Source organism: Caenorhabditis remanei, chromosome X, assembly GCF_010183535.1.
Source record: "Caenorhabditis remanei strain PX506 chromosome X, whole genome shotgun sequence".
In the NCBI taxonomy this organism is placed as follows: Eukaryota; Metazoa; Nematoda; class Chromadorea; order Rhabditida; family Rhabditidae; genus Caenorhabditis; species Caenorhabditis remanei.
In genome coordinates this window covers 18,034,932-18,058,495 of record NC_071333.1, presented here as the reverse complement: position 1 = coordinate 18,058,495, position 23,564 = coordinate 18,034,932, and the positions used below count along the sequence as shown (strand labels likewise).

The window sequence follows — 23,564 nt, the reverse complement described above, 5'->3', positions numbered from 1 at the left end:
TGTTGTCATTCGAAATCCAATTTTTTCAAATTTTTCATATTTAAAACTTTTGAACAGATCTATAACAAAGCCTATATTTATTTCTTCGAGTTGTTCTTACAGCAGCACAGCGTCATGGACAACACGATTCCCAATAGTTGAACGATACACAGGATAACACAGACTCCGACAATAAGGTTCAGGGAGCTGCTAACACTTTCATATACTGCATCGGCACATCCCTATAAAATTATCAGATAATAAAAATTTAATTAGTGATAATTACCTGGGTGTTGATGAATTGGGAATATGTGTTGAGTGGGGCTTGGTTGAAAGATTTACCGCAGTTATTTGGGTAGGAGAGTTTTCCATGTTCGTTACAGCAGGATGATGGGACACGTCCTAAAATATCATATAAAGTTGTCTTCCGTTTTTCAAAAAAAAAAGCCATTTACCATATCCAGTTCCCTTATTCCCTCCAAATGCTCCAATTCCGTGCTCAATTCTTCCAGCGTCCTCTTCATTCACTTCCAATTGGGTAGATGGCTCGGCGTCCCATCTAGCACTAAGCCAGTCCGTATAAGTCTTCACTCCACAGCATTCAAACTGAAAAATAGAAAATTAATCCAGTTTCCAATCCTCCTCTCTATTACTTTCTCCTGAACGGTGTCGAATGCATCTTTGAAGGCTGTTTCCGATGAGTAGCGGTTTCGAATGGTGTCGTACATACTGCTTTCCACATAGTGTTTGACGTGTTCTTGTTTGTGGAAAAGTGTGACAGCAGCTGCCAACTCGAGGAAGAATGCGAAGATTAATATGCAGCAGAACTAGAAAAAAAAAAACTCATTTATGCGACGAATGTGTGAAAAAAAGAGGAAATAGCAGTTGTGACAGAAAAGTGACAGAAAGAAAAAACTTACAAATGCGAGTGCACATTGATTCATTCTCCATGCTCCAATACATCCGAAATATCCGACCAGAATGATAATTGCACCGGCTCCAACAAGAAACCAACCGACATACCGGAAGGCTCCTAGAAAAATGAAAAATGAGGTTTGGGTGGTTGGGGATAGAAAAATGGGTACCTGGGTGGGTGGAGTGGAGGGCAAAGAAATCTGAAGCTGCCGGATCAAACAAGAGCCATATTCCAAGACCGAAGACTACAACACCGGATAGCTGGAAAACATTGGGAGTGAAAGAAACTAAACGTAAAAATAATGAATTTTAATATATTATCATACAGTGATACTTATTTGTTTAAAACAAGTTCAGGCATGCTCTTAGAATTTTAAAAGTTGAAACTCCCATTGAATACCAATTTATATAATGAAGTAGTTAATGTACCTGTACCCCCAAAACTTACCCAAAAAGCAAAGTTAAATAAAAAAGTTACAATACGCAGCGCATTCACGCAGGAGCCCATTTTGCTCTCCGAATGTTGATTGGAAAACAGAAAGAAAGCATGTGTGGGCGTGCCATTTGTCTGACAGGAGAGAAGAAGAAATACTGACGATTGTGTTGCCTGCTTCTGCTCCGCTGCTGCTGCGGCTCCCGCTCCTGCGCTTCGAAGCTCAGATCATTTTGAAGATACTCTCTTTTTCTTTTCTCTCGTCTCTTTTCGTGTTTTCATCTCACTTCAAGTCCTGAACGACTCAATTCACTTGGTTGAGAGAATGAAATAGGAGGGTTTTTTCCACAAAAAAGTTTTACGATGTCAACATGGGAAAAGAAGAAACAGAAGGAAGAGGATCTGAGAGATACCTGAGAGAAAAAGTGTGGAGGTGCAATGAGAAATGTGTCAACATCGGTCAAGTTATGAAGGAAGTTGAAAATTATGAATGGGAACTAACTTGGGAAAATGTTTTTCAGCATGGCAGAACAAGATAGATGGGTTGTGGTCCTCAAACTATTCAAAACTTGTTTACATGTCATTGGATATACCAAAACATGCATAGAAATATTCTAGAATTCATATTGTTGTTGGTTGGCACAAAAAAGCAGCAAGAACCTTCAAAACTCCAAAAAAGACACAAAAATGAAAAAAAAACTGACATTGGGTATCTAGAATTTGTAACATCTGGTATAAGATAACCACCCGATATGGACGGGTTCAGACTACACATTCAGAAAATCTGCAGTACGTTTTTTTTTTTAAGTTGGTCACTTGACACTGAACAGACGATCTACTAAACGATGATCTGGGATATCAAGTTTCAAAAAACTTTACTTCTTATTTCCGCTTAGTCATTCTTATTCAGTTCAAAATTGGCAGATTACCCTATCTAGCCTATCGATCTTAATCTCCAATTAAAAATCCAAATTCCCCTTTCTCAAATTCCCTTGGTGCCAATATCAGTTCATTAAGATTTATCCCTGATATTTCGTTGACTGGACCAACGAGATTTCTGCTTTCTTACACTCGTCCGCCGCCCACATGCATGGAAGACGTTTATTACACTGGTGTCATTCTCGAGGCAACCTTCAATAGAACAGATGTGTTTTGTGTTTCTCCTTCACTATTCTTCGCTCATCTAAAACTTTTACTATTTTCATATGACTTTTTTACTTTTATCTTGGGTTCGAGTTTTTGAATGTAAAGTTTCTCTTTTTTTCTCAATGGAACGTTCATTTTATTGAAATTAGATGCAAATTTTATCCAAAGTAGTTTTTTTTCCAGAAAATGGAAATGGAGCGAACAGAAGCATTCGAAAAGGCGAAAGCTTTGGCGGAAGCAGGAACACTCAACGAGGCATTCGAAGCAATTGAAAAATACACTTCAGAGGAGGGGATTGAGTACACTCAGTCTGAAATGCATACAATCAACATTATTGTGTGTGAAAAACTGACGAGGTAACTGGAGGTAGTCGGAAAATGAAAGATAGTGTATTTCAGTTGCTCATTTGAAGAGAAGAAGGATGCATGTTTTGCTTGTCTGCCACTTTTAGAAGGAGTCAAGCTGGTGTGAGTTTGATTATTTACATTTTTTACATATGCAGATTATGCCCAAAGTTTTGTTAGTGTATATAACCTTGTGAAACATAATTTTCAAAGTTGTTTTATGAAGTTCAAACACCAGCGGTCTTCATGAAAACAGGTGACCTCTCTCTAGATGATTCTCGAAGCTTTAAAAATCAAAAACTTCTGTTACAAACAAAAATATCACGTATTTCCTAAATTCCTACCGATCCTTAGAATTCAGAAAATCAGCAGAATGGCTCGATCTGTATATCGATGCAGTCTACGACGTCTTCAGCAAACTTAGTCGGTATGCCAGAGATGAGGAACGGAATGAGGTGTGGAATCGGGTGAAGGTAAGAAAAAAACGCTAGACAACATTTTTTGAAAAGTTACAATTCAGGAAATCTTTTATGAGCTTACGTTAGCTGCAAAAAAGGTGTGGAAGGAGAAAAACCAGCCACAGGGGCTCGAAGTCTATGTCAGTTACGCGAAACTTGTCAAAAGTTATCTGGATGTGGCCGATGAGGATTCTTTCAAGGTAAGCTAACTCTAAAGGGTGATTTACGTAAGCTCAAGATTTTCAGATATGCGAAAACTTTGCGAAAGAAGCAAAGTTCGTTGGAAAAGGTACTCTGGACGACGAGGATTACAAAGATGCCAAAAAATCGATCGACACCATCAACAAGATGATCACTGATGCTAGACACGAGAAAGAGCTCATTGAGGACTCCGAATAACTCTTCTCTCGAGATATTTGTATTAACGTCCCTTATTTTCTGCATTTCCACACTTCTCCCCCGTGTAAGTAAGTTCTCGATGGTTCTACATCTGTAATTTTGTTTTTTAATTTCTTTATTAATCTTCTTTTTTCTTTGTTCAAATGATTTTCTTGATTTTTTTTTCAGAAATAAATATACAAGTTGATTATTCAATTTCGTTCCATCTTTTTGCTTGCTCGTACTCCCTTCGCTTATATTTCGGCCAGAAAAATGCAACGAAACTCATAATCAGAACTGAGATGCATGCCAGCCAAATTAGGAACGGCCCTGGAAGCAAATTCATGAAGAACCACAAAGAACTAAGGATTCTTGACTTACACTTCCATGTTAGCACCGTATGAATTTGATCGTTTTGATCAACGCAAGTTTGAATCGCCATGTCATGGGGATCTGGTTTTCCAACCGCCAAATTGGTCATTACCACATAAAATACACCTTGGATTTGTCCGATCATAATGATAAGACCTGTTGAGGTTGCCTCGGCTACAGGGAATGTTGCCTCCACCCCCATTTCCAGTCCAATGGGATAAATCGAGAATCCGGCAGCACCAAACACAAAGATCGATAAGACTACCCACCACTCGACTCCTTCGTAGTTTATACATATTGATAAGGAAGCTGCTGCTACTCCGGCTACGCAAAATGAGACTTTCATTACCTAAAAAAACACACGTTCTATTTCCTGTTCCTACTTCCTGTTTTGCAAACCAACTTTTTCAAATTTCCCCCATTTATCAACAATGATCCCACTAATCGCTGCACCGACAAGTCCTGACATGATCAACAATGTTCCCATTCCTCCATTGAACGTCGGGCTGTACCCTTTCACGCAAAGTGCTGGTTGCAAATTGTTGTAGAGAGCATTGAAAAGACCAACACCTCCTCCTGAAACAAATATGTACGTGTTTACAGTGACATGACTAGTAGCGGGATTATAAATGTCATTAACATTTCACTTTGCAGGGAATGAGGAAGTGAATTTTTTAATTTTAAGATTGAAACATCAATATGTCAAAAAGAATATTAAAGGCGTGTTAATCAAATAGTGATTTTGATTTGATTCTAGAAACATTTTAATTCCCGTTTTTCGAAAACCTCTCTTTCCTTTTCGCAAACAGTTTGGCTAGAGAAAATTGGTGAGATGAGACTTTGACCTCTCTGTCTTTTCATAAGTCTCTCCGAGAAAGAGAAACACTGATACAATATTTTTAGAAGACTATTTAGAAGGTATTCGTAACTCTCACCTAAACAAATAGAGAGTACAATGAATGTTTTCGATTTGAAGCATAATATGACTCCGTCGAGGAAAGATGGAGACTCCACGGAGTTCTCAGCTCTGGATGGTGTTGCAGGTGATGGTGGCTTAGATGCGGTGATGAAAAGGGATAGGATAACAGGGATGAATGCAACAGCTGTGACAGCGATGTTCTGAAATATAAACATCTTTTTAGACCCGTTTTTTTTGGGTCTAACCATATTAAAGAAATTTTTTGGCGTTGTCTTATTTACAAACACTGGAGCCAATGAGTACATGACGGCGATTCCAATCGGGTTAGACATTGATGATAACGTATTCGCAATAGCTCTTTCATTATCCGCAAACCAGTAAGCAGCGAGTTTTGTGGGAAGGAACATCACGAATGGTTGAGCGAAGGCCGCGATAGCTTGTCCGGTGATTGCAATAGGGAACCGTATCGATGGATCAATGAAGGTTCCTGAGGCAACAAGTCGGATGATATTTCCAATGAAGTTTGCCCATGTTCCAATGTGGTACTAAATTTTTATTAATTTTGTGTTTATTTTGAATTCCATATATCGAAATATTACCGCTGATCGGAGTCCAAACTTGTCAATCCACCAACACGCCAAGAAGCCGACTGGGATGGATAGCACCATGAAGATTACATTGAAGAAAAGAGCAGCGTTATTGTTGGAGTAGTAATTGTTTGTGTAGAATGTGATAGCGGCGTATGTGATCCATGTCTGAAAATATATTCGAATTTTATTATTTAACCATCCCACTGAACTATGATGTGTACGAAATTCCTCAAAGATCTCCGACAGTCTACTCGATCTTTCTTTGTCTGTGTTGAAAAACTACCTTATGATAAAGAATCGGTCACATATCATCTTTTTTGACGGCTAGCGTAGTGTAATTGTGTTAAGTTGATATCTGTTTCGGTGATATTTGATATTTTGTATTTTGTCGGAAGATATGACGAATGAAAGATGATTCTATCTTTAGAAAACATATATATAAATATGAAGTAATATTTTCACTAATGAAGTTTGGGAAGCTAATTATAACAATTCATAAACAAAAAACCTACATTTCCATTGGAGAAATTGATCATACTAACGGCCAACAAGTAGATCCATCGTTTAGGGTAAACACGATAGTCATCGCTGTTGAACGGGGTGCTTATCATTGTGGAACACTTTCTTTATCAGAGGAACACTATTACATCCGCCGAGTACGCTCTGAAAAAAAGTTAGATATGAATAATGCGAGGTAGAGAAATTATTTCAGTAAAAGTCGACAATGAGGGCGAGGGAGAAAAAAGAAGCGTGGTTTTTGGCTTGTTTCTACCCGATCTCTGACCGACAATCAATCGTTTATCAGAAAACTGAAAATGTTGCCAATGGTGGTGTTTGCAGTTTGATGTCTGAGTGACACTGTATTCCGAAACCGAAAATTTATGTATTCCTGAAGAAGTTTCTAGTCACAAAACACGCTTCCACGTGGTAACAGGAGGGAAATAAGTTAAGGTGTGGGAATCACATAAAGTTAAACATTTTTGAGATGATAAAAGGATTACGATTAGAGAAACAAGCACTAAGTACAGGAAGAAAGGTGAATCTGATAAGGAATTTTTTTCGTTAGAATAGTGAAACGAGTAAAAAGGAAAAGAAAATCGAAAAGGTGCAGAATTTGGTTTAGATACTATGGCAACCAATCCCAAAGAGGAAGGAGGGGGCTTTCTTAGAATCTCTCAACGGCTTTCTTAGAATCAAAAGATGACAAGTGAAAAGAAAGAGAGGGAGGAGTGTAGTGATGATATCATATATATCAACCAAGTTATCAATTAAATTCTTGACAAATGAACTTGGTTTGGTCACAAGTTGATTAAAATTTGCAAAAATGTTAAAAAAAAATTAGATTGAATTCTTTTCAAACAGAACAGATAACAACATTACACCACAAAAACTCCTCATTAAAAATGATAGATTAACCCGCTCATCTTCAACGTACAACCGAACTGGACTGCTATCCTATTTTGAATGTAAGACCACGGACAAGACCAAAGTAGTGATAACTGTTCGTACGTTTTTGGGTGGAGTCGCGGTTGGTGAACGATTTTTCGATTACTAATTTAAAAAGTCATATATAAAAATCTGCAGTCACTAAAACACATAAAACACAACTTCTTGGTCTTACTGTTTCTGAATGATCGAAAATTACAATCAGACACGAAAAAGACACGAAAGGTGAAATGAAGTGATTTTGAGCCGAATAATAATCCGTCAGTAATGACAGTGTTTCATTTTATTTACATTTTTTCGTAGACTAGAAAAAATTGGACGCCACTCAAATGTCTAGTTGGTTCAATGGGTTGATGCGAGTCAAATTTGAATTTCCTTTGTGTCGTGTGGTGTGAATAAAATAAATAAAATAGAGAAACAGCTATATTGTACTTTTTTCATGAAAGCCGTCTAGCTAGAATTCAAATATCAGAAACATTAACAGTAAAATACGTGTGGTTTTAGTTTTAAAACTTGTTATTGTTTTTTAAAACTTTAATTTTTTCTAACACCCTCACACCTCATAGTTGAGCACGTGGGCCGCAAATATGCGTACTCGAAAAAAAATCAATTTCTCCCCCCTCGAAGCTCCTTTTTTCTTCTTTTTTCATTTCTTTTTCCTAAACCACATGAAAACATCTATCTTCTTTATTTAGCCCAAAATTTTCAAAGCCAATCAACTTTAGAATGCACTACTACTCACATTAAGAAATAATCATAACAAAATGCTAATTATACAGCGAGCGAGAAATAAGAAGTTAGTAAGAAAGAGGCAGCAGAGCATGATGGACACTAAATATGTATGCGGAAGAGGAGAGCAAACACGTTGCCAGTTCTCGCGTGAGGAGCACATTCAAAGAGAAGTCTGTGGAACCATTTTTATATTTGTTTTTATTACCGAGTGGTAGGTCATCTATGATATCGAGAAAATATGTGGTTGGTCTTTTGGTAAACTATTTGGTTTATGAAGGAAGAGGAGGAGAACACGATTGATTTATCGTTGTGTTCATTTGTTTGTTCTTTTTTACTCTCTCGGTCACTTTTTTTCCTTGTGTCCTGAAAATCTGAAATTTCGAAACTTTCCTCTAAATGAATTTGATTAGCATTTATTATGGGGCAATGATAAAAGTGAAATCAAGTAAAAAATGGAAATTAAATGAACAATACAATGAAAGAGGGGAAAAATGGGAAAACTCAACAATTAAACTACTTTCACAAAAAAAAATAGAATTCAAATAAAATGTTTATATCAGATCCAGAAATCCAGCGTCCATTCGTCGATCCCAGCAAAATGTTCCGAATGAAGCCAATGAGGTAGAAGTGTCGACCAGTAGAATGTATCCCTCCAGAGCAGATGTAGTCTACGAATGCATTGCAGTGCCCATTGAGAAATTGTAAATGTCCCGTGTAGCCATTATTACCAAGAAGAAGTACCAATGGACCTGAAAATAAAAGAGATTTGTCGAGAAACAAGTGGTGAAGACAAGCAATTGGATCAATCGCACATCTTACCATGTTCCATTGTAAACATTAACGGTAACAACACTCCTTTGTTACATTACTCAAACAACGAGTTCTCCAGGATACCATACCAATACAATAAACACCGAATACAGTTCCAGTACAATTAGAACGTCTCTCCGAATACAGTACAGTAAAAAATTATCTAACAGAGCACCGAATACAGTTCCTGCGACTCTGATAGACTACAAGATAATAAAAGAAAGGAAATAAAAGGAAGGAAGAAAAGTTATGAGAGCAAGACGATGCAGCTGAGAAGATTCTGTATCTGGTGAGGTAGAAACTTGCATAGTTCACCAAGGTAAGATTCTAAACTATACAACCTACTACCTCACCAGACGCACAGTGTTGACCGGCCGCCATCTGCCATTGCCTGAAATTATGGTTAGCTGTATGTCTGTGTCTTTGGAAGGAAGATGTGGTAAGGTAGGATTCAAGAGGAAAAAGGGGTAAAAAATGAATGAAAATGGAAAGAGGGAGGAGCTCATCTCTAGAAAACCTTCTCTGGAAATGAAACACATCTAGACTGAAGAAAAAAGTAACTCGAGCTCAATGTATATGAACAAAAAACCCTCCGAGAGGTGGGGCTAAAAGGACGCCGATGCACCGAGCAAGTTGGTGGCACACGTCTCTGCACTGCGTCTCTTCGTCTCCCTATGCTCCTTTGTTGCGAATTGAGGCCCCGGGCGGCAGTACCGGGCGCCGTCGTCCTTCATGGTATCAGGCAAAGTGCGTGAAACGGGGCACCGCCTGCCTCCACACATAGCACGCAACACGACGACTCCCCTCGAAATTCAGATAGAGAGTGGTCAGTGCATATTTGATTGATGATCCATCCGGCAAGTGTTGCAAATTGAGGCAACAGGGGGAAACGAGGGTGAGGAAACAACTGATAAAGGAAAAGTATGGGAGTGAGAAAAAATAGAAAAATGATCGGAGAGAATTTGTGATTTTGAATATCAGAGTGCTCTAACCATTTTCCAAAACTGGAAATTCCATATTCTGATATTCTTTCAGAAAAGGAAACATTTTTTGCATCAACAACTATCAGACCATGAAATTAAAAATCTAAAGTATTCTTTGCCATAAGATTGGGAAAGTGCATGTCTCGTCTATGTCTAAATGTTGTCTAAAACTTTTTGTCAGAAAATTTGGTATCAGGAGTTCTAGAAGGTACTAAATGGATTATAAGTGATCTAAAAAAAATTAGCCTTCTAAGAAATTCTAGCAGGCCAGGAGGAGAAGAAAAAACCGCTGACTTGCAACAATGTCACGAATGAAAAGAACCGAAAGTGGTCAGACTGTGGATATCCACTGACCCAGTTCCGTCTAGGTAGTTTTTATGTTTCCCTTTCGTTTTTTCCACTCCGCCTACAAAAAAACAGAGCGAGTTAGTTCCGTGCAAACAATTGACCTGTGGGATCGGCTAGCACTGCGTGACACCCGATCCAATCCGCGTAGATATTTTTTGAATTGGGCGAAAGTGAAAACAAACTTTTGTTCCACTTTAGGAGACATTTGATTGCGGTGACCTGGATTTGAAAATGAATTTAAGTGGAAACTGGGTCAACCAGAATGGAAGACTGACAGCACAATGGATATTATTTATCACAAAAGAAGATCCAGTTCGATTTGATAACTTCATTATCACTCTCTTTCAAAAAACGCGAAACAAAAAAAGTGATACCCTAGTTTTTTGTCGGTCGTAAAGTGAAAGTCTTCATGACCGATAAAAACTTTCTAAAAAAACTGACCAGATAGGTATCATCACCCTAAAAAAACTGTGTTACACTTTTTTTCGATATGTGTGTTTATGAAGTTTTTTGTTGGGAGAAAGAATCAACCTATTTGCATATACATGTCACATGAGTATACAAGATTTTCAGTCTGTATGATGATTAGTTGATACCAGAAAACACACCGGTTGAACAGGTTCACTTGATATAAAAACTATCGTATACAAACCATACAAACACAACATTAGCATAATCCCAGTAGGTGTTCTGGAGCCCATACTTATCAAAGCCCGGCTGAAAGGCCCGGGTAGTTGGCGCCAAATTTCAAAATTCACAGTTTTTCGATTTTTTGAAAAACGTTTGAATTCTTTCTCGAAAAAGTCAAAATATTGACCATCATTCAGAACTAGAAGAGATTCTGAAAAATCTTCAAAAATGTTGACATTTTCGATAAAAAATTGAAAATATTTGAAAAAACAATTCATTTTTGGAGACCGGGCCTTTAAAAACTTTGAAGACCCGGCCCGGGATAAGCCTTCGTATCTTTTCGGGCCTTCTCAGTCCTTGCCATGCCAGGCCGGGCCATGACAAGTATGCAGGTATCCTTATTGTCGCATTACCATCCCTACGTCATCTCTTTCTCAAACATTAGCCAGAAGATGTTGCAATATCTCCTCAAACAACATTTCTTCTCAATTGAGGAGAAATTGCCATCGTCCTCTCCTCCTCATCTTGGCCTGCGCGCACTTACAATGGCAGTGCCCCGCACCACACCGAGAGTGCGCCTTCCCCTCCATCCTTCTATACGCCAGTAACCGTTCAAGAAATGCGCCTGGTTTTTATTTGTTGTTATTTATTTTTCCATCGTTTTTAATCGTTTGCAGCCATTTTTTCTCTATTTTTTTGTAAAAATCGTAATAATTTTATTAAGTTCCAGGTATAACCAATCAAACAAGAAAGATGCTGGAAAATAACTCAAATATCAACCCGAATTCATTGAGAATGGACAAAGAGGTATGGATTATCGTGAAAAACTCCATGATGAATCACCATTTCACAATTTTCAGCTGACACAAATGGCTCGCAACATTGCAAGACGGATCCAGCAGCGAATCGGTGAAGTAGAGAAGAAAGCAAGCGATTTGGATTCGTTTTCAAGGGAAGTGTCCCTCAGAGTGGGTAGTGTGGGCTCCAAAATGGCAAATCTTAAACACCACAAGGTGGTAAAGCAGGTAGAATACTTCTGATAACGTGGTCAAATCTAAAAATCGATATTTGCAGGTGGTGTCTACTCAAAATATCCAAAACACGGATGATATGGCTGGGAATATGGAGAAAACGGAAATTTACACACCGCAGTTTTTGGAAGCACTGAAAAACGCTATAATCAACGCGGGAAAAAATATCAACTCTATGGTGAGCTACACCTATTAAAAATAAGAACAACAAAAAACTTGAATTCAGGATAATCCAGCTGTATTTGACACGGGTCATATTGGAGGTCTCATGGAACAGAACGGCTACACAAACGGTCATCATGTCAACAGTAACGGAAACAACGGGTATCATCATGCGGAGAGTTCGGACGGCTCCGAAGAGCTGAATGATGATGAATATGAAAGTGATGAGCACCAAGAGATTCATGCGGCTCAGAATGGATATCTAGACGAGAGACCACCGTTCATTGAAACCAGACCGAATCCAATTGGAGAGATTGATGAGAGACGTGAGAAACTTTCCACCAAAAAAAAATCAATAATTTCTCCCCTTTACAGAGTCAAATAGACCTTCTTCTATTGTCGACGCTAGCTCGGAGAGCACACTTGACTCAACACCCGAGAAACCTGCTGAGCAACAACCAGAGCCAAGCAACCACGCCTCTCAAAATCCTCTCGATCCCATTGAGAGTGCGGAATCTTCCCAGTCAGCAAACCCTACACAACCATTACACGTGTCTATGAGACCTGCCGCAATGGCGTCTGTTATTGGCGAGATGAGAGAAAAAGTGGCGGCAAGACCCAAATTTTTCGACTCCGACTCGGATTCTGATACTGAACCGCTCCAAAAACCATCCACGTCTCAGAAACCAGTGGTAGTCCCAAAGCCGGCAGTTGCAATGGAAACAAAGCCTGCATCCTCATCAAGCAGTTCACAACAGGGTTCATCGACTGTAAAAGTTCCAACGTCGTCAGAGGTTAGTTTTCAAAATATTTGGCTAAAACGGGTCGGCGCGTAATTCTCTTCAAACTCAATGTTATGAGTTGAAAAACATTCCACACTGTAGATCTCTGCGAGTTCTATGGCTGTGGTCCACTTCGGGCCGGATGACTATTCGCTAACATGCCGCGGGACGGGAAAAAGTGTCAAAAAACGCAAAAATGATGAAAAAGCCTTCCTAGCCCGGTCCGCGGCACATTAAGGAACAGCCATCCGGCCCGTAGTAGATACGGGGGTAATTCGCTTCAAACTGAATTTTATGAGCTTAAAAATGAATCAAACTGTAGATCTTGGCGCGTTCTACCGCTGTAATCTACTACGTACCGGTGTCGTTCATGTGCCGGGGCCGGGAAATAGTGTCAAAAACGGAAAAGTGAAAAAGAAAAGCCTTTCTAGCCCGGCCTAACAGATAGGCATCCGGCCCGTAGTAAAACACGAACATGGGACTCACCGAGATCTGCATTTTAATATAATTTTTAGTTTATAACATTGAGTTCTGAGCGTATTACGCCCCCGCCCGTTTCGGCACTGTTTGCAAGTATGGTTTTAATTTTTGTCTGAAGACCCAATCAGCTCTCCTCACAACAAATTTTCCAGCAACCAACAACCGTTCCTCGACCCGTGCCACCACAGACCGCACCACAGAGGAAGGTTCCGTTGTTTGACACCAAGCCAATGATCTCTTCAAACATCTTTGATTCGGACTCAGAAACAGACACCGAGTATTCAAAACCTCCTCCGATGAAACAGGAAGTGCCAAAGGCTGTTCCGTCAAAACCGGTTGCTCAGGTTTGTCTCAAAATGTTCTTTTCTGTAAATATGTACTCTAAAAGCCCGTTATTCCAGATTAAGAAACCTGCGGAGCCTACTGTACCCAAGAGAACTGCAAAAGTGTCTTCCACAACCAAACCAATGGTCGGCAAATCGCTATTCAGCTCTGATTCGGATTCCGACGATGATTTCCTCAAATCGTTCACAAAGCCAGCTGAGAAACCGAAACCTGTTGCAAAGCCAGTGACAAAAGCAGAAGCAACTGCACCTGCCATACCTCAAACAAACGTCACTGAGAAGACCATACCAGTTGCTCCAAAAGCGGTGGATACGCCTGTTGTAAGTTTTATATCGTTTTTGTGAAAAGTTGTGAATCATAACTTCTGTTTCTCTGAATACCAAATAATATGCAAATTCCGTATTCCAGACAAAACCGATTGTGCCACCAGTCACCCGGAAAGTTGAAATCAAAAAACCGGTCACACAATCACTATTTGACGACAGTGATTCAGACTCGGATCTGTTTTCTACCGCAAGTAAACCCAAACTGTCGATGCCACCAAAAGTTACTACCGCGCCTCCAAAAATGGTAGGAGACGCTGGATTTCACAATTTCACAACTTGAATTACACATGCATTGTTTTATTTCTTTCATTTCAGGAACCTTCCTCATCTGATTTATCTGAGCAAACAGAGTCATCCCGCTCAAAAAAGGAGCCAACTAGTGAAAAAATGTCTGCGAAAATCTCGTTGATCGCCGATTTGCAAAAATCCTTCCGTCTACCGGGTACCCCTCTACCTATGCCTGTCAAAAATACATCGGATACTGATGAAAAAGAAGAAACTCCCACTGAAGAAGAATTGGGAGTTAGTAGCATGCTCAAGGTTAGTTTTGTTGGTTCTCGAAGATTCTCTGTAACGAAAATCAGTGAGTTACAGAGTCGCTGCCGTGGCCCACCAAATCGTCGTCCACCAACTAGAAGCAACGTGTCAAAATGAACGGTTACATATGTGAAATGGAATTATCTGGGTTGTGTATATTTATTTTTGTTGAATATTTTGTATAAACATTGTTGAATTGTCAATTTGGCAGTGGTTGGGACTAAGTAATGGAAATAATGTATTTCAGAAAGACGCAAACCGGTTTGAAACCAATTTAAAAAATTTGTTCAATAAATAATAGCAAACGAGTTGAAATCGAAAAAAAAAGCTTTGAAATGATTAAATCTCTGCTAAGAACCGTATGGCTTCCGCAGAAAACATTATATAGCGAAATTCGGATCGATACTTCTTTCGGTGTTGTATTGAGTTCAAATAAAGTGAAAATAATGCTTAAAACCGAAAAATGTTGCTAACAAAACAACGAAAAACCCACAAAACACCTTGAATAACTTGCAAATCGTACTTTTGGATGTTTATCGATTATTACTAGTAGTTTGAAGATTACCTTGAAATAAAAATCCTGACTTTTCATATTTTATACCCTGAGATTCAAAAAAATGTTTCCTTGAATTAGTAAAACTAAATTTCTGCAAAATCTGAAACTTTCCTGACATCATTTATTTATTTACACATGAAAAAGCGTTATGTTTGCATGGAATGAAAATTTTCAAAATTATGACCGAAATGAGATGGGAGAAAAGCGAAAATGTCGTGGAGATGATGTATTCATAAAAATAAATATTTAGAAGTTGTACAGATTCATTTGTTCTTTGATGTCCTCACTGCTCATGCCGAACTTCTCCTGGTTCTGCATCATCAGTTTCATGATTGACTCCATTTGATTGTTGGTCATTTTTGCCTCCTTAAAAAAGAAAGAGCTGATAATACCGCTACACGATCATTTTCCTTACGTATTCTTTCTCTTGTTCACTCATTTCGGCGGCAATTTGACGAGTTTTCGCTTTCAATTGAGCGGTTGCAAGTTTTCCATGCAATTTTCCGAGTGTTGCGTTGATTTTGTCACTTTCCGATAAATCCTTCTGAAAAAATATGAATTAGAATCTATAATTATTGTTATCAGTGCCTCCTACCTTACTGTCCGACGTGGATGGCTTGTCATCATCGGCATTTTGTGTATTCTTGAGTTTGCGTTTGTTAAACTGTGGCATCTGCTCCTCCTCGTCTTCTTCATCCTCATCTTCCTCGTCTACTTCATCTTCCTCACCCTCAACTTCTTCCTCATCCTCATCCTCTTGTTCATCAGAATTCGATTCACTCTCGGTTTTCTCCTCGTCACTATCATTGTCCAAATTGATAACCTCAGGGACTTCTGGGAATAGAATTTTGAAATTTTTGATTCTAGTTAAGGTGATATTACCATTCTCACAAATCTCCGGGCTAAAAATCACTCGGTTCTTTCGTAGGCCAGTCTGTAACAACACAACTTTGTCGCGATTTTCTTCTAGGCAACTTACTGTATTCATTTTGCCCACGAACTTATCCTCCTCTTTCTTTTGATCATTGCGACGCTTTCTCGACCAGAGGAAGTTGAGGAAGAATCCGAACAACGCTCCTCCCTAAACATTTTCTGTTTTTCTTGTCGTTATCATTAAGCTCACCAAAATTGTCAACCAGATGACCGCCCATTCTTCAGTTGTGTACCCAATTTTCATTCTGTAAATTAACAGAAAATGGGATTATAGTTAAATGGAGAGCAGAGAAAGGGAGAAGAGAAAAAACTGGTATTGATTTATTCTGTTTATGGCAAGGTGCAAGCTCAGCGCCTCAAGAAACCGGGGGTGTGTCCGAAACGAATGAATTTTAAACCAAACGGCTTGAATGAGCACATTAGTATCACGCTTTCCGTTTTGATAGCGAATGAAAAATGTTAGTGTCGCGCGAGTTTCGAGGGCCTCTAAACCGCCATTTCCAATGCATAAGAAGGGCTTCCCGTTTGAAGATTATCGCAGTTTATCTTCTATGACATCCGGACGCCTGACGGTGGTTTTGACGGATTAGGGCGGGAGCATGAGCTCAGGAGAACAGCGCCACAAAGCGTAAATCAATAAACTGGTGGAGCATGGGAGGGGAGCGAAATGAAATGACCAACGACGAAGACGTGTCGAAAAACGTTTTTCGAGAAATGGGGGATGCGAAATAAAACACTCGTTCTATGTAAGACGTTTGACGACGAGCCTGCCCTGCCTTCTGCCAGAAGTAAAGGAAATCATGAATTATTTGGGAGCGACGGGTATAAGAGAGCGCAGGAGTTGGGATATATTGAAAATGTAGCAGCACGCTGGAAGACTTTCTAGAAAAGTGTATGTAGAGCAGCAGACATGTTAGATATTGCTGGAATTTTTGGAAAAAAAATTCTGTCCCTTGTGAATGTTGGTCAGTGAACCGATTGGCTATGTACAAAGTACATGGACTGACCAAAATAGTAACTTTTAATCATTTTGATAATTTCTTTTCTGTGATTGTCTTGTTTGCATGGTGAAATCCTTTTTCAATAAAACCCGTTTCTGTTTTCATCAACCAATTTTTTGAAAAACCTTCCATTCCAATTTCAAAGTTTTCGCAATCTGTTCAAAAAATGCACTTTTGGCTGGGTTATCCCATTCATGTTAGCTTTATGGTATGCTCGCCTCGGTTTCGCGCATAAGGAAAAATTGAATATTAGCAAAAAAGCAGAGTCACCGACGACTACTGCAAAAAGAAAAGAAAATGAATATTATCCTTTGCCATCCTCAATCCTCCATCCTAATTACTGCCAAAAAACCCAATTCTCTCGAATATCTATCACTGCCTAGTGGTTTCAAACTTGTGCAAAGAAAAACACACACTGAGAGACACACAGTGTGCGCCGATGCATTGGCAGAGAACGGACGGCAAGGGGGTCGGGACTGGACAATGTATTAGCGTTGAATACGCAGCCAACAATTGGCTGCGTACGTCCTCTTTTTCCCTGGGTCTCTGGACTGTCGTGTACACTCTCGCCATCTTTTGTTTTGTGTAATGTCGAGGTAGTTGTTTGGAAATCAAGGAACCTTTTTCTTGATAGCTGTTTTTTTTTAAATAAATTGATAAGAAAACAGATTTTGGTTTCTTATTAGAATCGGATTTCGAATGTTTTCAATATTCTAAGATTTTGCTATCTTTCTTCTAATCTTTGCGCCGGTCATCTCAAAAATAATGTTATTTATTGAATATTTTCATTTTCAGGTAACCATGTTGAGTCAGCAACTTGCCAATAATGCCAGAACTATTCAAAAGGGTAAGGACCTCTTTTGACACTTTTTATTCAAAACTAGATTTTTCAGGAGCTGCTCGTTTCTACAACAACACCTACAACAACTTGAAAATCAACAAGGACACCAAAGTTATTGTTCAGGGATTCACAGGAAAGCAGGTGCGTGGGAGAAAATAATTAAATATATTGTTCCCGTGGGAATAACTAACAAAAAGTACGACCAGGAAGTGTTTCATACATTTTTGGTTAGAAGAACATGGAAAACAGTGTTTTTCGTAGTTTTCGCGGTATCTCGAATGAATTATAAATAAATTTCAAGACGTACTACGTTTTGACGTCAAACAGGGTTTGAAAAACGAAGAAAAAAGCAATATTTAGAAACCCTACATCCTATATCTCGTCACAAACTAGTTTTTCTTATAAAACATCCGTTGCTTTTCAGGGAACTTTCCATGGAAAGCAAATGCTTGAGTACAAAACCAAAGTAGTCGGAGGAGTGAACGCCAACAAGGCCGGCACCGAGCATCTCGGACTACCAGTCTTCAAGACCGTCACCGAGGCTCGCAACAAGACCGGAGCCGACGCCACCGTCATCTACGTCCCACCCAGTGGAGCCGCCAACGCTATCGAGGAGGCGATGGATGCCGAGATCCCATTGGTGGTATGCATCACTGAGGGAATTCCACAACACGACATGGTCCGTGTCAAGTCGCGTCTTCTCAAGCAGAACAAGACAAGACTTGTCGGACCAAACTGTCCAGGAATCATTGCTTCTGATGAGTGCAAGATCGGAATCATGCCAGGACACATTCACAAGAAGGGGTGCATCGGAATCGTGTCTCGCTCGGGAACTCTTACCTATGAGGCTGTGCATCAGACAACTCAGGTCGGGTTCGGACAGACTTTGTGCGTTGGAATCGGAGGAGATCCCTTCAATGGAACCAACTTCATCGACTGTCTTCAAGTCTTCCTTGAGGATCCAGAAACCAAAGGTAGGAATCGAATTGTATTGATATTTTCAGAGTGATAAGTATAACCAGACTCAACACATGAAAAATGAAACATTTATGGTAAAATAAGTTTTCTTATTACCCATTTGCCGGTGGCCACTCGCTTAAAGTTCTGCCCGGGGACGAAGTGTGGGGCTCGTTGCGAAATATCATTTACGGCGGCTCTTTACCGTACTTTACTTATTAAAGCGTTTTAATACTACGGTAGTCGCAACAAGACCCACTCCTCGTACCCGGGCCAAACTTGGAGTGAGCGGTCAGCGACCGGCAAAAGGGTAATACCGGTTTGAAGCTTCTTTTGAAGCAAATTTTCACCAGTTTAGCGCATACATCGTAGTCTAGCAATAACATCATTTGACCAGAAGCAATATCAGAATAGTTACGGTCCATAAAGCAAAACGACAATTGTTCTATTCTAGTAATCTTATTTTGCCTATTCCAGGAATCATCCTCATCGGAGAAATCGGAGGATCCGCTGAAGAGGAAGCCGCTCAATTCCTCAAGGAACACAATTCTGGAAAGACCAGAAAGCCAGTCGTCTCGTTCATCGCTGGTGTCACGGCACCACCAGGCAGAAGAATGGGACACGCTGGAGCCATCATTTCTGGCGGAAAAGGAACCGCTGCTGACAAGATCAACGCTCTCAGAGAGGCCGGAGTTATTGTGAGTTCATAATTTTATAAAGTCACTGACAAGTCCGGGACCTAGCCATAATGAGATGGAAAACGCTTTTCAGACCAGAAATGCCAAAACATATTTTTACTTTTTTAGGTCACTGACTCACCAGCCAAACTTGGAACTTCAATGGCAACTGCTTTCTTGAACTCGATTTAAATCCGGACACTCACCCCAACTTTGTTTTTTCCTCCTCTCTTAAGAAAATAGCTTACACCTTATGTAGCGATCTTTCTTCTCAATTTTTTTTGTATTGTTTCCTTTCCCTGTCAGATTAAATACCTTATTTGCGTATAGACACCATTTTTTGCTGAATTTCTATCAATTTTTCTAATAAAATGAAAAAAAAAGTACGGGAGTTGCAAATTTAAATACAAATGAATAATGTGAAGTTCTCACAAAAGACAAATTAATATAAAATGAATAGAAAGTAAAGAAGATAATTGAAAAACAAGAATAATCTGTCGATTCTTTTAAATTTTTCAATAACTGAAAGATCTAGCGAATCAAAGCAGCAAATTGTTCAGCTGGAATGCGGTAAAAGTATGAATTCTTGAAAAACACTAGTTTCGAACGCAAAAATGTCATATTATGAAAACTCATGAAGCCGGAGTATACGATTGTCAAATTATCAGAAAAATAAATAGTTTCTTTCAGAAAAATACAATCTGAAGTCAGCAAAAACATTTTTCATCACTAGGTGGCGTAAAGAAAAAAATTTTATAAGTGGTACAGCAAAAACCCCAAAACAATGAATTTACATAGTATCATTATCATTTTTACTGCATTTTCAACTCAAAATGCCGTCTGATTATAAAAAAAATGTTGTCAAAAACTGCATAAGCTTCGTGCATCTCGACCTAGATAACTTCTTGCATCTTCTAGGCTTGTTCGAATTGAGGATGAATTGAACCTGCGCCTTACGGACCTCAGCCTGCGCTGTTATCCACTCGGACATCACGCCGCTTGGGAGGGGGAGAGTAGAACCTAATGAGGTCCCCCCATGCAAAATGTGGATTCTGGGAAAAACAAAGTACAATGAATGTACCGTGTTTCGATGGTCCCTACAATTGCGAGACCAGGTATAGGAGTGAAATTTTATTTCTTTCAGCAAAATCAGTTTTTCAGAAGTATATGTTTTGTTGAACTGATAATTATTGTCGGATCTTGATTATTCCTTAGAGCTGACTGTAGAATTTTTCTCTTTTCTTTACTGCAATTTTTGTGTATGTAATAAGTGAACTAGAGAACAGAAAAAAAACAACAAAAAAACCTGTTTATAGGAAAAGTATAAAAATGGAATGAATAACAATAAGACAAGAAATTGGCCAAAATCCAGAAAAACTAGTTGACGATTGAGCTACTTCCTCGATAATGATAGATTTTCGTCGGACAGCACTCTCTTTAGTCCAAACTCTCTTGAATTTTGCAGTTTGCCGGTATGGTGATCGAGGAGATTGTCTGAAACGTTAATATGGTTTTGGTAACAGGCATAATGGGAGTGAATTTGGTATATGAGTGAGGCCTGTAACAAATTGATAAACTCACATTGTATCCGTATCTTTTACTCTGGTGATAGTGAAACCACTGGCTTCAAGGTGAGTGAGCACACTGTTGTTACCAAAAAAGTGTCCCGCGCCAATAGCGGAGAAAATTGTGTGATTACTCCGGCTTTTTAATATTTTGTCAATCCGTTTTGCCATTCGTAGGTTCCGTTTAATAAATATGTCTTGTTTAAGCTTTTTGTTTATCTGAAACTATCAAAAATTTAATTGAGTTAATTAGAAACAAGTGCTTGCCTCATCCGCTTTAAATCGTCCTGTAGTGTCAGTGGCATACTCTATTATGGACATTCCTTCTTTTTCAAATATATCTTCTTTGAGAGTTCCACACTTGTAGTGCTTTATTAGCTCCTTCAGACTACTCTTTGCATCGGAACCTTCTACTTTTTTTTCTCGAAACTTGTCTTCTAGATAATGAATGGTGTGCTCGATAGCAAAGACAATCTGAAATGAAGTGAATTTGTTGAAGGGCATATGTTATCAGGGAAGTCTTCGAGACACGGCTTTAAAAAAATTCATAAAATTGGTTATAGGTACTTCGACCACGAGGAGTCCATTTCTGCAGTCGAAACCGGTGGAATGTTTCTGCGAGCCAAGTTATGAGCTCTCAAAGTTTACACATGGTTATCTTTTCTCACATGGAATTCAAAATCGGCGAACAGTGTACGCAATGTACGTTTTGCCAATTTTTCTAGCAGTATGGAAATTATCTCAGTCATTTTCTTCAAATATTCGGCAAACCTGGATGGGAAAAATAGCAGTAAAATCGATATTTTCGCTACTGAAAATATGTTTTTTTACTTATTGAGAATGATGCAATCAAACTCGCCGTATAACTCTTATGTAAGGAGAAACAAGCGACAAAACAACAAAGCAAAAAAGATTATCTCAATTTCCCTATTACCGGCCAACTTCTTTTGTACATAGGAAAAAAGTACACCTTCGCGAACAATATTCACCGATTTGGAATTCCATATTAAAAAACTTAACCATAGAAAAAGTTTGAGAGCTCATAACTCGATTCGAAAAGACATTGTTGAAAGTATCTATGAACAAATTGAAAGATTGTTTGAAAACCGCGTGTTCGAAGACTAACAATCGTGTTTCACTTTTCTATATGTGAGAACCCCCTACTGTTTCAAACATGAACAATTATAAAAAAACATGCGTACATCCGCTTTTAGCACTTCTTAGCCAACACCTACTGCTCCAATCTTTTGTCTCTCTGTTCTACTACATTCATTTTCTGACACATTTTGGCACATAGACCAACACATTCTGCACAACGACACGACAATTATCGTTTCGCCATATTGCACATTCTATTATTCCGCAACTAATGGACCCTCTCCGCTTTTCCCCCCATCCTTGACACGTCACATTGTTTGTGTTCGTCGAACACATCTCTATTCTTTTGTCGGTTTCGAGTAGACTCGAGAATTATAAAGTGCTTCCGGAAGAAGTGATGATGGCAACTACTTACCTCATCGTCAGAGACTGTCCATACTGGATTACATTGCTCCCCAGCGGTTTCTATGGGAATGATAGTCTTTTTTTCGTCGGTGGCTTTCTGGGCGATGTACAGGTCTAACAGTGGGCTTGACGTTTTTTCGAAAACGTTCTCACACATTTGATACAACAGGAATAATAACCATATCGGACGTTTTCTCCACCAATCACCTGAAATCATTTATGTTAAGACAGAATTATATAAATGACTCAAAACAATCGGAGGGGTGCTAAAATCATATGTTCTGGTATTTACCATCATGTAGCGTATACCCTACTATTTGGGCTCACCCTTGTGAATGACCCACTCGAACAAACGTCTCTTTTTGAGAGTAGAAGGCAAACACGTGTTCCCGCGTAATAACATATATAGAGGGATAGAATACCTATGATATTGTTGTAGATTTCTTCCGCGTGCTTTATTTTTCTGGCATCTCGTGGATTCTGGCTTTGTGCCCAGGTAAGGAAGTTGGTACGCAGGTTTTCCATTACTGAACATAATACTAGAGTTTTCTAACCTTCCTAACTTGCGAGCTTACTTTTTTCAATCCTTCCAAATAATTCTTTTGGTAGATACGAATGTACCGTTTCATCGTATGCCAAATTTTTACAAGATATCAATTCATGGATTGTTGCTTCATCATGTAAGTCAATCTCTAGTAGAACTGTGTCAGAGATGTCAAATGCTTCACGAACCCGATCGCTGACTGGAAAAGTGTAACACTGGTGAATAATTCTGGTAGTTATGACTTTTTCATTACTTACCTTCTTTCCAAACCTCAGTTACGGGGACATGGATTGTGCCAAATAGATATCCTTGAGATAGTAGTTGTGGGTGATTGACTGACCAGAGAAATATGTTTTTATCATTCTAAAACAGTCAAATTTTTGGTTAAACGGGAAAGTAAAATTTAATCTACCTGAGGGTCACATTGACTCGTAATTCTATTAGTTAGAAGAATAGATGTAACCATACAAAATATGAAACAACCATAGGACATTTTAACGTGTCAAAAAGAGGAAGGGGAATATAAGTAAGAAAATATTCACAAATAAATAAACAAAAGACAGAAGCTCTTCTGGTCTTTAGCAGTTGCGGGTAGTTGCGGAAGCGAAAGAACACGAAAACGGAAAATATGTGGAGCTCAAAAGAAATAGGTGGTAGTGGGGGGGGATGCTTTTGAGAGTGGGTGCGTTTAGTGTCTGAGGGCGGAGTTAGGTGTGAGTGTGGTCCACTATATTGATCTGTCTTGTAGTGCATTGTTTGAATAAACATGGCGTGCATTGCTATTATCTGCTTGCGGAACAGAACACCTGTGAACTTTTGATCACGTTGTACTTTTTATGTT

General features: G+C 39.0%; 8 protein-coding genes across 8 annotated transcripts; 4 read left to right on the top strand and 4 right to left on the bottom strand.

Moving 5' to 3' along the window:
- Positions 1-77: 77 nt before the first annotated feature.
- GCK72_025652 (uncharacterized protein) lies at positions 78-1,402 on the bottom strand (the record flags this gene model as incomplete). Its single annotated transcript, XM_003106168.2, has 7 exons — positions 78-221; positions 266-381; positions 435-585; positions 633-806; positions 900-1,012; positions 1,065-1,155; positions 1,343-1,402. The coding sequence occupies 7 exons, from the start codon at positions 1,400-1,402 to the stop codon at positions 78-80; spliced, it is 849 nt and encodes a 282-aa protein (XP_003106216.2).
- Positions 1,403-2,659: 1,257 nt separating this feature from the next.
- Positions 2,660-3,674, top strand: GCK72_025651 (uncharacterized protein; the record flags this gene model as incomplete). The annotated part of the gene is made up of 5 exons (XM_003106233.2): positions 2,660-2,829; positions 2,872-2,940; positions 3,179-3,290; positions 3,338-3,475; positions 3,522-3,674. 5 exons carry the CDS (start codon positions 2,660-2,662, stop codon positions 3,672-3,674), a joined length of 642 nt encoding a protein of 213 aa, XP_003106281.1.
- Positions 3,675-3,861: 187 nt separating this feature from the next.
- Positions 3,862-6,145, bottom strand: GCK72_025650 (uncharacterized protein; the record flags this gene model as incomplete). Its single annotated transcript, XM_003106248.2, has 7 exons — positions 3,862-3,983; positions 4,035-4,374; positions 4,429-4,601; positions 4,961-5,144; positions 5,190-5,489; positions 5,544-5,699; positions 6,047-6,145. The coding sequence occupies 7 exons, from the start codon at positions 6,143-6,145 to the stop codon at positions 3,862-3,864; spliced, it is 1,374 nt and encodes a 457-aa protein (XP_003106296.2).
- GCK72_025649 (uncharacterized protein) lies at positions 4,981-8,417 on the top strand (the record flags this gene model as incomplete). The annotated part of the gene is made up of 3 exons (XM_053736433.1): positions 4,981-5,068; positions 5,168-5,321; positions 8,273-8,417. 3 exons carry the CDS (start codon positions 4,981-4,983, stop codon positions 8,415-8,417), a joined length of 387 nt encoding a protein of 128 aa, XP_053579999.1.
- Positions 8,418-11,236: 2,819 nt separating this feature from the next.
- GCK72_025648 (uncharacterized protein) lies at positions 11,237-14,263 on the top strand (the record flags this gene model as incomplete). Its single annotated transcript, XM_003106243.2, has 10 exons — positions 11,237-11,290; positions 11,344-11,508; positions 11,558-11,692; positions 11,741-12,002; positions 12,052-12,470; positions 13,091-13,282; positions 13,340-13,603; positions 13,692-13,853; positions 13,925-14,149; positions 14,204-14,263. 10 exons carry the CDS (start codon positions 11,237-11,239, stop codon positions 14,261-14,263), a joined length of 1,938 nt encoding a protein of 645 aa, XP_003106291.2.
- Positions 14,264-14,948: 685 nt separating this feature from the next.
- Positions 14,949-15,879, bottom strand: GCK72_025647 (uncharacterized protein; the record flags this gene model as incomplete). The annotated part of the gene is made up of 6 exons (XM_053736432.1): positions 14,949-15,068; positions 15,118-15,246; positions 15,298-15,536; positions 15,585-15,636; positions 15,682-15,783; positions 15,826-15,879. The coding sequence occupies 6 exons, from the start codon at positions 15,877-15,879 to the stop codon at positions 14,949-14,951; spliced, it is 696 nt and encodes a 231-aa protein (XP_053579998.1).
- A 1,558-nt stretch (positions 15,880-17,437) lies between these two features.
- Positions 17,438-19,303, top strand: GCK72_025646 (uncharacterized protein; the record flags this gene model as incomplete). Its single annotated transcript, XM_003106240.2, has 5 exons — positions 17,438-17,483; positions 17,530-17,618; positions 17,902-18,451; positions 18,912-19,132; positions 19,241-19,303. 5 exons carry the CDS (start codon positions 17,438-17,440, stop codon positions 19,301-19,303), a joined length of 969 nt encoding a protein of 322 aa, XP_003106288.1.
- A 1,622-nt stretch (positions 19,304-20,925) lies between these two features.
- GCK72_025645 (uncharacterized protein) lies at positions 20,926-23,189 on the bottom strand (the record flags this gene model as incomplete). Its single annotated transcript, XM_003106237.2, has 6 exons — positions 20,926-21,150; positions 22,190-22,386; positions 22,602-22,706; positions 22,755-22,922; positions 22,981-23,086; positions 23,136-23,189. The coding sequence occupies 6 exons, from the start codon at positions 23,187-23,189 to the stop codon at positions 20,926-20,928; spliced, it is 855 nt and encodes a 284-aa protein (XP_003106285.2).
- Positions 23,190-23,564: the final 375 nt, after the last annotated feature.